The sequence below is a fragment of the Macrosteles quadrilineatus genome, unplaced genomic scaffold (assembly GCF_028750875.1).
Source record: "Macrosteles quadrilineatus isolate MER2022 unplaced genomic scaffold, UCM_ALF_1.0 Scaffold_2__2_contigs__length_208266976, whole genome shotgun sequence".
In the NCBI taxonomy this organism is placed as follows: domain Eukaryota; kingdom Metazoa; phylum Arthropoda; class Insecta; order Hemiptera; family Cicadellidae; genus Macrosteles; species Macrosteles quadrilineatus.
The window spans coordinates 15839842-15854936 of NW_026542595.1; the positions used below are offsets into that span (position 1 = coordinate 15839842).

Below are 15095 nucleotides of genomic sequence, written 5' to 3' on the forward strand. Positions count from 1 at the left end.
CACGGCAAACGCCATTTTACAGGAGAGTTGAGTTGAGATTGATAGTTAGTGCGATCAATAATTAAATATTTTAGCAAGTATGAAATACTAATAAATAATATGAAATATAAAAATATGAAATACGATAACAATACAGTTTTGATTAATAAAATATCATGATTTACAGGACGTGACAGCTATACAGGCATGTTGCACGAAAAACAAAATAAATAAGAAAATTTAACAACAAAAACAATCATAAATATAGACTATTAACAACAAAAACTACATGACAAACCATTTTGAACAAGACAATATGGATCAATTACAACAAAAACAATATAAATAGACTGAATTATCTGTTTTAGAATGTATTCGATTCTATAACACGTTATAGGCCAAATAAAATATGAAATATTATTCATTACTGGGTTTGATATTTAATTATGTGATTGAATTGAATTAAACTGGATTATTTTACAAATTGTGTCAAGAAATTACTACTATGTATACTGTATAGATTAAAGCTTTGGTGATACCGTACTGTATTTTAAAGATATGATTGTCCAAAAAACAGTAGTAATGGGTCGATACAGTAAAAAATACGATAGTTCTTGATTCGATATTTTTCGTATATACGATAGAGCTGAAGCTGAATATCAACATTTTGTTCTTCTTTCGGGTTGTTTTTTAGAATCGAGTATAATTTTACGTAAATTGATTGATATTGGAACTTCATTTAGTATAATTAACCACCTTATGTAAGATTTATATGATTTTAACAATGTTTTATAGCATTAAACGCAAATATTAACATTTAGGGTAATTTTTAGGGTAACTCAAAGTAGATTTAGGGTAATTTTAGCCCGCCTTTAGGGTAAAATCGCAACAACGTGGTGGCAACACTGCTCACTGTCATCTGGATCTGATGACCAAACGCCGTGCCGTGACCCGTGACCCGTGATATATATATTTATTTCGCACTTCACAGAAAAATGGTAAGAATTATCCAATAATTTACTAGTAATCCTCATGATTACCATGTCAACACAAATTCACCTATATATTAGGAGGGATTGGGAATCGAATTAAATGGATTAATTGCGTTTTAAGTCACGCCGTACAGAATTTGGTATTAATATAAAATGTTAACCTAACCTATTCAAAATAAGTTTCTTTTAAGTCATAAGTCGTTTATTCAGCAAAATTAACATAAAATGCATTAGCTACGTCATAAACAAAATAAAATAACCTAAGTTTAGGCCTACAGTATATACATAAAAAAAAACATTTTTAAAATTAGTACCAAAAAAGGTCTTTTATAAAAGTATAATTTTGGGTCTAGAATGCAAGTAAGTAGGCCTAAGTAGCATAGACCTAATGGTAATGGCATTAAACCTATTGAGAATGGCTGTCAGAGTCAGATAAGTGCCGGAATGCCAATTAAAGTAGGCTACCTGGAAGTTTTTTTTTGAAATTTTTGTTGGTTTGATTACAAGCTGGCCTAAGTTAGCTTAACATGACCAGGTACTGTAGGTAGGGCTGGCCCAGCATACCTATGTGGTTTTAACCCTCCCAGTGTTACTTGACGAAAATTCGACAAGCAGCACACTTTGTGTAGTGTTACTTGTCGATTTTTCGACACGCAGACATCGTTTACGGCGAAGGCTCTATGACTGACTGAATCGGATTGAACTGGATCGAGTTAGGTATCGTTCTTTCCGTAATATTCTAAGCTTTCTCCAGAGGTCTGTCTCTAAGCGCTATTCATTTTAGTTCCGAAAATATTGTAGCAGACAGCTGACGTGCGTGTATTTGTAAACAGCTAGGTTCCCCCGGACCGATGACTGATGTGTTTTATTACGTTTATCATTGTTTTAGTGTTAAAAATCAAAAGTAGTGATATACGTGGTGCATTATAAGAAGATTTAAACTTAAGTGGTTTTGAAGTGCTGGTTGATGATCCTGAAGAAGTAGGTAGTGATATTGATGTAAATTATCAGCCAGATTCCTAGCTATGGTTAGGCTATGCATTCTTAGCTAAACGCTATGTACTGAAATCAGTTTTTTGCCCATAACTTATTTATTTGCAAATATACTTCCTTATATTATTATATATTTGTAATCCTCAAAAAATTTAGAACAAAGTGGCTATTTTCAAATATTTATAGGCCTATAATTTATACAATTTCATTGAGCGCGAACTTATTTTTTTTTTGAAAATTTTCGAAAATATATTTTTTTTACCTAAAAATTTTTTTTTTGAAAAAATGTTCCTTATGTTTTATATATAATATTGAAGCCCATGATTTTCCAAACAAAATGGTATATAGAACATTAGAATTAACATTGTTTTAAGCTTCTCAGATCCGTTTTAATAAAACCTTGCAAATGTGCCAAAAATAGGTGGACATTAAGGCCTAAACTATGGACACTTGGAGGGTTAAGAAGTCTCATGCTTAACTGGCTGGAATTTATTTTTATTTTCTCCCCCTATTACCATGGAGAAAGTAGGCTATTGTCAAAATTTTTGAGTTTGGGGTAAAAATTTAGGACCCAGACCCCAGCTTAAAAACACTCTGAAGTGTGAAATTGTGTAAAGAGTGTATAAAATGAAGTTTTGGAGGATAAAAATTGGGGGAAAAGCAATTCCAGTCCTAAATATTGACTGGAATTTAATAAAACCGACCCTAACAACAGTTCCTCCAAAACCTCAATATAGGCCTACACCAATTTTACACAATTCCACACTTCAAGAATGTTGGATTCACTATATCGGCGTGAAAAATTCACAAGGAATATGCACTCGACATATAATTTACTTACTGCTGTCTCACTCAAAAATAACCAAAACCGGCACGCACGGAGAGCACCATGTCTTTGGTTTGCCGATAGCCAACCAGCAACTAGCCTACAACGAAAATTGAAATCACTTAGTCCAACAAATACATAATGATAGGTATCCACATACGGTATTTCATTAGGAATCACCCCGTTTTCTACATAATGTCCGAACGCGATTTTCCGACTAGAGTTACACAGGACACTGCCTCCTGCATTGATCACATATTTGTGCGTTACTGTGACATGGCTGCTGTGCGCGCTGCTGTACTGCACACTAGCCTCACCGACCACTATGCAACCGCCCTCACTATACATGACACTGCATACACTCACGCACACACACTTAACATTCACACTGCAACCGGACCTTCTCAAACTTACCTTGATCACACCCTTCTCACTCAAAATCTCTCTCAGACCGACTGGGGACCTGTCCTAAACTGTATAGATATCAATATGTGCTGTGAAATGTTTTACAAAAATCTAGATTTTTCTTTACAAAATGCAAAAAAACCTATAGCTTCAAGATCATCTAGACGTAAAAGAATTAAACCATGGATTACTGACAGTTTGGTCAAATCAATACGTACTAGAGACAAATTAAGTAAAGCCACTCGTCGTGAACCATTTAATGATTATCTACAAACTTATTATAGGAATTACAGACAAAACCTATGCAATCTATTAAAAAGAGCCAAACGAGATTTTTACAGGGAAAGATTTACCAGAACAATAGGAATCCAAAATTGTTTTGGGGACTGATCAATAATCTTGCTGGCAGGCCACGTAATAAAAATTCATTTCCAATCGATAAATTTATTCCCAGCATGTCTCATGATACTCAAGCCGCAAAACACGAGATAGCAGATGATTTTAATAACTTCTTTGCTTCTGTTGGAGTGAATCTATCGAAGCAGATAGATGCGGGTGGGACCCCAATGGTTGTTGACTCTGACTACAGACTGGACTCTACTTTCACATTGCAAACTGTTTCTGCACAAGACGTACTACGACACATCTCCGAGCTGCGCGGTGGCTCAGCTCCGGGTCTGGACGAAGTTTCGGCTGATTTACTTAAACAAAACGCACTCATAATTTACATTCCGCTGCTACACATAATTAATCTATCTCTACTGACTGGTATATTCCCGGCTCAATTCAAAACTGCAAAAGTAATTCCTTTATTTAAAACAGGTGATCCAAAAGACTGTAACAACTTTAGATCAATCTCATTGTTAAGCGTGTTTTCCAAGGTTTTAGAGCGTATTGTCAAGGAGCAGTTGGTGGAATACCTTCATAATAACAATATAGGCTATTATCTAATTCACAATTTGGGTTTAGAAAAGATAAAAACATCTCTGATGCACTTTTTGAAGTATGTAAATCTATAAATAACTCAATGGCAAATAACAATCGTTCTATGTTAATTTTCTTAGATTTAAAAAAAGCATTTGACTCAATTAACAGAAACTTGTTGATAGCAAAATTGGAACAGATCGGTGTCAGAGGCACTGCTCTCGCCTGGTTCAAAAACTATTTATCTGACAGACATCAAGTAGTTTCCATTTGTGGTGTGAATAGTGATGCAAATTCAATTGAGTATGGGGTTATTCAGGGAAGTACTCTGGGGCCTAGATACTTTTTCTAATCTATATAAATAACATTTCAAAACTGAACCTGGATGGTGAACTATTTTTATTTGCTGACGACACATTAGTTTTGTTAAAGGGTCGTTCTTGGGAGGATGTCAGGTCTAAAGCTCTCCGTGACCTCTCACTTCTAAAAAAATGGCTAGATCAAAATGTGCTCTCACTTAATGTGAACAAGACTAAATTTATTCCGATATCACTCAGTACAAGCACTGATTATAGTCTAGACAATTTGAAGATTCATTGTTGCGGCGACCATAACAGTATATCTTGTAATTGTGAATACATTGAAAAAGTAGATTATTACAAATATTTAGGTGTTTATTTTGACTACCGAATGAGGTGGTCAGAGCATGAGCATGATTTCTTAAAGAAAAGGATTCGTAAATACATATATGCTTTTAATCAACTGAGTGTCATTTTGGACGAGGAGGACGTAAAGAGAGCTTATTTCGCTTATGTACAATCCTTGATTTCATTTGGTATTATATGCTGGGGAGCATGCTATCACACCACCTTGGAACCCTTGAATGTGGTCCAAAGATCAATTTTGAAAGTAGCTTTTAGAAAAAATAAAAGGTACTCCACTGATGCGCTATTCTGTGAGACGGGAGTATTACCAGTCAGACATATTTTCATTCAGTTTCTTCTTAGTCACACATTCAAAAACTCAAACACGATCCTTACAGCAGTCACACATCAACACTACACAAGATATTCACACAATGTTGGAATATCTGTCCCTCAGCTACATAAGTCAGTTCTAACTACCAACTGTTTTTATGTTGCTCAGATTCTATATCGAAATCTAATTCAAAAATATAATATTCAACACATTTTTAGTTTACCCTCAATACAGAAATTCAAAAAACAGATGCTTGTTTTACTGCACACGATTACCAATGAAGAGGCCGAAACTTTGATCAGACCTAACCTTACTTGACCCTGACTAAACAATCCTTGACCCTTCGACCCCCTCGCCCTCACAATGTCTCCTGTCTTAGATTGCACTGGCTTTGGTTGTCGTCGCCGACATTCTCTTATCCGCTAAACGATTAAGTTAAATTAACAAGGCTTAAAAACCTTCCCAATTTTAGTGTGTGCCCTCAATTTGCTTAGACTGATAACAGCCAGGCCTACGCACAGGCACCTGCCCATGTAGGCCTATCCCATAAGTAAGGCAAATTTTATTTTATTTTAGAAATATTGTACTGTTAGTTGTATAGCTACTCTCTGTTTTAGTTTATATTCTTGGGATAAATAAACGTTTTTCATTTCATTTCATTTCATTTCAATAAGAATGAAAATTAAACACAAATTTGAGCTACGTCCTCCTTGGTCACTACTTCACTTTGAACTAACAAACATGGAGTCATGGAGACGGTTCAAAACAAACAACTAACAACGAAACCACCAGCCAATCAGATTACTACACGAAAGAAATAATCTGCCAATCAGAAATCTGTACAATTACATCATCTGTTGATCTGTTGTTTTGACCACAAACCAAAACAATAGCAATGCAGTTGCAGTGACAGGTCACTGTACCACAATTACCCCTAGAATTCCCTCAATTTAACCTGAATTCCCTCTGTATATCTCGTAAAACCCCGTTTTTAATAGCAAAGTACAGCAGTTAAGATTTTAACATGTAGATCTTATGAACACTCACTTTTTGAGAAAAAAATAACCGTTGATTATGAAATGAAACTGTTCTGAACTAACCAAACCAACCAAACTTGCTGTACGATTCCCAGAGGAAAAAATAATAGTTCATTATGAAATGAAACTGTTCTAAACTAACCAACCAACCAAACTTGCTGTATGATTTCATAAATCGGTTTTGTAAGAGAACTCGTTAGCTAGATATACAACCAAACAGTAAAGTACAAACCATGAAATTAAATAACAAATTATGTTACATAATCTGATCTAATCTAACCCAACCTAACCCAACCTTAATATTAATGTTTAAATAGCAGTTAAATGTCAGAAAAGGCATGTGAGGAAGATAGGTCGGACTTTATGCGGATTCGTGACTATATTAAGTCCTTTGAAGTGAGGTTAGATTAGGTAAGTTAAAGGTTAGGTTATAATGAACCGACTCATTAATTTATGCAACTTCCAGACTGTTTTTGCACAATTAAAATAGTGGGTGAAACACAATGAAATAACAATATCAAAAATGCTTGCGCAAAAATGCTTATCAAAAAGTCATAAGTATGATGGTAAAAAGTTATTTTCACCTATAATTATGTATCAATTTGAGAACGTTTTGAATTTTTTGCGCATTTCGAGAAAATGGAGTGTACAGTATTTAGTAGCCTATATAATTTTTTAACCAAATTTTTTACACCCAAACCAATATAAACATGTTGTAGTGTATTCATTTACCTTTATAAAAATGTATAACACCTTGGGTAAATCATTATATATCATATATATATCATCTCTGAATGTCAGAATCGTCATTTTTGGACATGATGCTAACAAAATACAGTATTTAGTATAGGCTATAACTTTTTTACAAAATTTTTTACCCCCAAACCATTATAAACATGTTGTAGTGTATTCATTTACCTTTACTATAAAAATGTATAACACCTTGGGTATATATCATATTTGCTTACTAACAAGGATTACTAAGCATATAGTAATATAGCATTCAAGCATGGCGAACTAAGGTCCGTCTCGTACAACAATCTCTGAATGTCAGAATCGTCATTTTAGGACATGATGCTAACAAAATACAACCTTTTATGAACACTATTTCACACAATTCAGTAATATTTATGCATGAAGATTACTGTTATATACACACACACAAACTTCACTAACACTAACACTACGAACTAATAACGTATTTAGTAATAAATCACGGATAACACGAGAACGAACACTATTACCGGCAACAACACAAACAAACAATGGCGAATACAAGACAGCTGACAGACTGTAGCAGTAATGACTCACTTCCGTCGTCTACATGCGAGCATACAGAAATAACCCTGAGTGCAGGGCTGCCACTCTCTGAATCTATATTTCTTCCTCTTCAAAATGACATACTATATGACTAGTAATAATAAATTACACTGTATGTAATTCGTATTTTCCACATCGTCACCTGACGACCATTGGCCATTTGTTAAAAATTTCGAAAACAGCTGTTTTCATAAAATCGTACCGGTTGTGCAATCAATATTTCGTTCTAAATATTACTACCACAATGAAGATAAAATCAATGGCTATTCAGTGGTACCACCCGCAACATCCCACGACGAAAATTACCTGAGCAGGGTAATGCCAAACAAGACGTGTTTTGCCAGTTCCCATGTGTCGGCTGCAAAAGTCATGCCGCGCCAAAAATTCATTTGATTTCTAATCGTCGTGACATTGTTATATACCTGCTACAGGGTTTGTTTATGTAATAAAATGAAAGTTCAGAATGTGATCTTTCGAATGGTATATATATTATTTTCATCTGAGTTGATTATACGTGTTTTTTTACCGCAAAAAAAATTTCGGCCCACATCGTCACCAGACGACTTTGGCCATTCTAAGCATCAACGTCAGATCGTCACCAGACGACGATCGGCCACTGCTATGGTTAACATACGCTAGTATGTTATGGTCCTTACAATTTCGATAGTTTTTTAATTTATTAGAAATTTTGATTTTTAATGGGGATTTTCCCATAAAACCCCATAAAATAGCAGAAAAAATGGGATTTTCCCAAAAATGGCCTGAACGATTTTGATAAAAATTTAGTATGTTATAGTCTTTTATATTCTGAACAAAATGGTACAAATCCCATTTCTGTAAAAATTATGGGTTAAAAGTTACGGTACCGTATTGTAAATTATGTTATTTTCCCATAAAAACCCCATAAAATAACGGAAAAGTCGGATTTTCCCAAAAATGGCCGGAACAATTTTGATAAAAATTTAGTATGTTATAGGCCTAGTCCTTTAAATTCTGAACAAAATTGTACGAATCCTATTTCCGTATATTTACTCTCACCGCTTACACATAGGATAAAGGTCGTTGACAAACTTATGGGAGAAAGTATGTGTCAGAATGCTGATACCGTACCGTTTATTGTTTTTCTTAACCTAGGCTAGGGGAAGGTGTTGTACCTTGGACCTATGCTCATTCTGGCACTGGCACTATCTGTTGAGTAAAGGGAGAACTTGTACCCTTAGTTTATGCTTTAGCCACCAGAGGTCTATCCTAATGTGTTCAATTTGGAATTGAATGTGTCCTTTTGACAAGAAAACTAAAACAAGTTTTTACAAGGAAAAAGTAGGTATATTAAACTTTTAATTTTCTTTTATGTTAGATTTAATGATTGTTTATCTCAGCTGGCAATTTGATGCTATAATCCAACAACTCAGCTACAGTTTCATATGATTCACACCATGTTAATCCTAACCTAGAATAGTCTAGAACCAAGTTTTTACAAAATGGCCAGGTGTTGTACCTGGGACCTAGCTCATAGGTAGTTTGTACCTTGGACCATAGTAGCTTAGACTACTAAAAGCAGACGTTAATAATTCTGTCAAAAAGGTTTATTATAGGCATTTGTAATTTAATTTGCTAAAAACGAACAGGACAGAGCCCCCAAGACAGTTAGACGAATATTTTACGTAGGCCTTAACTAGCTATAAGTGAACTTGAGTGAATTTCTTACAAAATATGATTAAAATATGTATTGTAAGGGCCAGTTTTGTTATATTTGATAAAATAAAAACTAATTATTAATTTGATAATATTTAAATGTGTTTCCTCTACTTAAAAATCAGTGGTCCAAGGTACAACATATGTAGGTGTGAGGTACAACATAGGTATTGTACCTTGGTCCTAATGTCTTTTTTTTATTTTTTTTTAAAGTTGAATAACTTTTTTTGTTGAGTGAAAATAAATGGTTAAATAAAATATATGTAAATTATGAATTGGTCTCCATGGAAGCATGAGAAAATTCACAATTTTACCTTTGCGTTGAAGTTTTTATATCTAGGCCCTAGTCTATATAAAAATGTCAACGCAAAGGTAAATTATGTGATTTGAAAAGATAAACCTATTTATTTTTTTCAAATTAAATCATAGAGTTACAGTATTTTTACACACACACATCAGCACCACTTATGTACTGTAATAGTACTGTAAATTGCCTAGGAAATTTAAACCCCTTGTACAAGTAGCCTATGAAGAAAATACTAGCTACTACACTGAGTGGTAAAATTAAGGTCTGTTATTTAAAATAATATATTTGTAACTACTTCAACCAGCAGATATAAATAACATAATTATTCTCTTCCGCGTCCTCTTTCCGTTGCAAAGCGCAGGAGTAGTAGTTTGTTTAACATTTAATATTGATTTAACAATAATTTCAATAACATAGAGTTATGTAACCTCTCTTTACGATTGTTCTGGGAGAATTTCTAAATATACATTAAGTTAAAGATCCTGACAAATTTGTGTTTCAGCAACCACAAATAATATTACTGAAAGAGGGTACAGAAAATTCTCAAGGGAAGCCACAACTGATATCTAACATCAATGCCTGCCAAGCAGTGGTGGAAACTGTCCGAACCACACTCGGACCCAGGGGCATGGACAAACTCATAGTTGATCAAGGAGGAAAGGCTACAATATCAAATGATGGAGCCACTATCATGAAGCTACTGGAAATTGTTCACCCTGCTGCTAAAACATTGGTTGACATTGCCAAATCTCAGGATGCCGAGGTATCCAAAATCAGGATAACTTACTCAAAATTTTACAGTAGTTGTAAACCACCCCTCTCTTTAGGAGAATGGATCTGGAAAGACTTTTTATTCATTCTCCTATTACACATATATTTTTTGAGGGAATATTAAAAGGACTAGATGACTACTGTACATAAGAAGTTTATTGCTACAGTTCAAGGCTACGGCTACAGTTTTCCATTATTAGTGAGGATTTAGTAAATATTTTTGTCATTAAAAAATACCGCTAATGCAGCAAACCTAGTAGACTAAGCAAATTTCCATTTATCTGGTTGGATATTCACTAAAATATTCATTATATATATTCTTGTGGTAGGTCTACGTTTTTGTATTCTACAGTTAATACAGGTAAATGTTTCATATTTTAATTGCTTATTAAAGTTATATTTAAAGAACATTTTAGTAGACTTTTAATAAGTCAGATGATAAACAATTTAAACTCAATACCGCTTTAAGTTTTTTAACTTGAAAGCTTTCTTGTAGGCTAACTCTGTTAAAAATTATTTGAAGTGTCAAAAGAAAACTAGAAATATTAGGCTCGTTAAGTTATGACACCAAAAATAGGCCTACTAGGCACACGATCTCCGAATTCGTTATCTTTGTTGTTAGCTTACATTTTTACATATGAGATCAAGGTATCATGGTCTTTGTTCTTACAATGAATCAATATTAAAAAAATATATACCCTTCCATTTTGAATTACTGATGCTTAAATTTTAAAATCACATAAATCCAATCAGTATGAGCGAAATAGATAAATAAGCAAATTATCTAGCACTTGGCTGCAGCAGTCATCACGTTGCAACAATGTAGTGTAAACTTACCTAGTCTGTTTAACAGCTTTGACCCAACAACTCAATCATCTTAGATTCAATCCAGCTAATCTGCTATCACAGTTATCTAGCTACCAGTAGGATTGTGTAGTGATTTAGCTGGGTTTGAATCAAATATAAATCAGGTTACTTCATAATACTTTCAGTTAGGCCTGTTAAATATTTTCAAAGAATCTTTACGACATTATCATTATATTCATTAACAGTTTCCCAATTACAGGCTTAGAATAAAATTATACTTAATTATTCTGTAATTGTAATTAACTTAACTTAATACACTTATCCACTGTACCAACCGGAAGGCCTAATGATTTGTCAATTCCAAAATTGATCGATTCTCAATTTCTCATTATCAATACCAGAAAAATTAATTCTGGATTCTTTATACTCGAGTATATGAAAAACTCTAACTAGCCAATTTAAGTTTAAACCCTTCTTTTAAACACATTATTTATCTATGGTAAATATTGATATTTTCAAAACATGTCAAAAAAGATTTGATTATAATTAGAGATATGCCAGTCTGAGGTTTTTGATCAAGCTCAGAGTAATAGTTTCATCATATCTCGCGGTTGTGAAGACATGGTCACCGTCTTCCGCAGTCACTGCAAAATCCTGAATATCTTCCTCAGTCATAAAAATATCATCACTGTCTTCCGCAGTCGTGGTAAAATACTGAATATCGCTCAGCGATAACGGAATCATCATCATTGTCTCCCGTGGTAATGTGGACATTATCATCGCATTTAATGATTGCGGCAAAATTATGATCATTTCCCGAAGTCATGTTAACATTGTCCTTGTCCCTCGCGGTAACAGGACAATCCTGAATATCCCCTGCGGTAACGAAAACATCATCATTGTCTTCTGCAATCACGGCAAGATCCTGATCATCTCCTGCGGCCATGTAGGTATCATAATCGTCTCCTGTGATTGTGGCAAAATTTGTGTAATTTCCTGCCATTGTCACAAAATTCTGATCTTCTGCGGTAGTGTGGACATTATCGTCCTCTTCCACAATCCCGGAAAAATTCTGATCATCTCCTGCAGCCATGTTAACATCATCTTCCTAGGTCAAGAAAACATCACCGTCGTCATACATGATCGTGTGGTAAAAGCGGTAACTTGACGATCGCGTGATCTTTGGAGACATGCTGGTTATCAGAATTGGCACTTTTGAAGATTGATTCTTGATACTAATGTCTAATCAAGAATGGACACACCCCTAGTATGTCTCACAACCTAATGTAATCTGTATTGAATATAATATTATATTGTATCTATTTTTGTGTAGGTTACGTCTAGGGATGGGTCAATTCCTCTTTTTTTCGATTCCGATTCCGATTCTTGCAAATCGATTCCCGATTCTCGATTCCTATTCCATTGATTTCTAATAAGTAAAAAAAGTCCTAATGAGTAAAATACCATAGAAGTAGCCTAATTGAATAAAAAAAAATTTCAGATTTTCCCAACTCATTAAAAAAATAAATGATTTATTTATGACTTTTTAAAACTCTATAGTTTAATTCTGATAACTGAGATTTTGCATTTTGCAAGCAAATTTACAGGCTACAATTCAACAGTTCAATCAAGCATACAAAAACTATAATTTATGTAATCAAAAATATAATTGTATATGATCACCGTTTCCTTTTTCCCCGACCATTAATAATGTATCATTCATGACCCAGGCCTACCACCAACTAGCCAATTTTCTGTAAAAATTCTGTATTCTGAAAAATTAAATAAAAAAATTAAATAATGATCTGTCATTTACTGAAGAACAGATTTCCCTGTTGTAAATCAAGAAATAAAGAAATCCCAACCTCCATAGCCTGAATGGACACTGATAGTCATTGCCTACCCATATGAGTTATTTACGTCGACATATATTTTCACATTACCTAGCCATATGAATTTTTGACGTCAACAAATACTGTAAAATTGCCTAGCCATATAGGCTTTTTCAAAAAAACCGTCGGGGGAAAAAAAAACTTATCCGGATCCGGTACCAACATTTTCTTGGATCCGCCCATCACTAAAATGAATAAAGATGTTTTGAATTGAATACTGTATTAGGTGGGAGATGGGACAACCAGTGTTGTACTCCTGGCAGGAGAGTTCCTGAAACAAGTCAAGTCTTATGTGGAAGAAGGTGTTCACCCTAGAGTTGTCATCAAAGCCATCCGCAAAGCCTTGCGGTTGTGTCTTGAGAAAATTGATACCCTAGCTGTCAAGGTAATATAGGTACCTTTTATGGAACTACATATAGTATAAGAATTTAGTTTCAGCATAAATTATTATCAGTCATAGTTATTTTATTATTTTCTAAATACTAAATTTTTTAGCGATAACTGGGTTTTGTGGTACAGAATCTGTGGGTTTAGTTCCCATTTCTAGGCCTTTCTGGCAGTCTGCGTATTACTCTGTCCTAAGAGTATACGGTTCTGTGTATAACTAGGTATATTAGTAGGGTATGTTTTGTTCTGTTTTATTTTTTTGACCTTGATTTATGGTAGGTATAGTTCTTTTCTCTTTTCTAATAAACTAAGATGTATGTTTAAGTTTCAATTGTAAACCCCACGATGGATGTATACAGATCGTCAGCTGTAACTCCAAAATGTAGTAATAATTGCGTCTAGTTGATTAAAGGTGTCCAAATATACACAGCCAAATGACCCGTGCTAACCCCCGCTTATACATCTTGGGATGTTTTACAAAACAAGTTTTTCTATATTTTTTTTACAGCAGAATAATTTAAATAACTGAGACCAATATTTTCATAAAAAGCTATTAAAAATTATGTTACGTTTACCATTCCCTTGAAAAATCTACGTTATAGGTCATGGCGTCCATCTCAGCGTGTATTCAAATGCCTTCAATCTGAGTGACACAATTAATTATTCCTTTATTTTGGGGCTACTGCAATTTGGAGTTAAAGCAATTCATATATTTTTGGACTTTCTGAAATTTGAGCAACAGAAATTCATACAGTGGGTATATAATGATTTATAACTGCACAAAACCCGAAGGACAGTCTCTTTTCAAAGTTTATTTTAATTTTAGAATGTAAATGTTTACTTCTGATAATGACTGTACTTTTGGACGTAGAGCATTATACCTTGGAGCTACAGAAACCCCTGTGTATCCTGTAATAGCATGTTTTTGGAACTGCAGCAACAAAATAAATAGTTTTGAAAAACTGGACCTTGTGCAATGCTCCCATGAATAACTAACTGTTTCATACAATAAATCTTAAATAACCTAATTTTTCTCCTTTGTGTCTCCCCCTCCGTGGTGAAGGATGTGTAGTGGCTAGTTGATCGTAATAGTTGACAGAGACAATGTTGTATCATCATTTGTGTGGCGTCGTCCTTTAATCCAGCTACTAGGAGGTCACGAATTGTGGATATTTATAGGCATGCACTGTGGATGTGATACTCCCTGGTGTGGATTAACGTCCGCACGAGTGAGTGCTAAGACTATCCGCAGTACTATCCTAATAATTAGACCAATTCGTATATACCAAGGAAAAAATGTGGTTCGGATTCCACTATAAACTGTAGGTCCCTTAGTTGCCATTAGCTGTATGGGCTATTAATTAACAGCTGTGTCTAAGGAATGTCCACATTAGTCCCTAACAAGACTACAAGATCGCGCCACTCATCCTACACTCATCTCCATTCACACTTGGCTTAAAATACCTACTATGTCTGGTCGCCATTTCATCGAACAGTATTAACAGTATTTTGATTTTCAGATTGAGAAGAGCAACACCACAGAACACCGTGCTTTGCTACAGAAGTGTGCTGCAACTGCTCTCAGCTCAAAACTGATCCATCAGCAGAAAGATTTCTTTTCAAAAATAGTTGTGGACGCAGTTCTATCCCTGGACGATCTATTACCCCTGAATATGATTGGAATAAAAAAGGTTCAAGGTGGTGCTTTGGAAGTAAGTATTTTAAGCCTGAAGTTGTTTGTGTAATATCATATCACATTATATGAAATGGTGGCCGTGTGGC

The 15095-nt window shown here is 34.4% G+C and overlaps 1 protein-coding gene across 1 annotated transcript in view; it reads left to right on the plus strand.

Annotated features, from left to right (window-relative positions):
• Nucleotides 1-865: 865 nt before the first annotated feature.
• Nucleotides 866-15095, plus strand: part of LOC128985703 (T-complex protein 1 subunit eta) — a 63016-nt gene continuing 48786 nt past the window's right edge. The window contains exons 1-4 of the mRNA XM_054405494.1: nt 866-977; nt 9959-10219; nt 13153-13311; nt 14834-15025. Coding sequence (XP_054261469.1) covers nt 975-977; nt 9959-10219; nt 13153-13311; nt 14834-15025 — 615 coding nt within the window. The 5' untranslated portion in view covers nt 866-974. The remainder of the gene's footprint in view (nt 978-9958; nt 10220-13152; nt 13312-14833; nt 15026-15095) is intronic.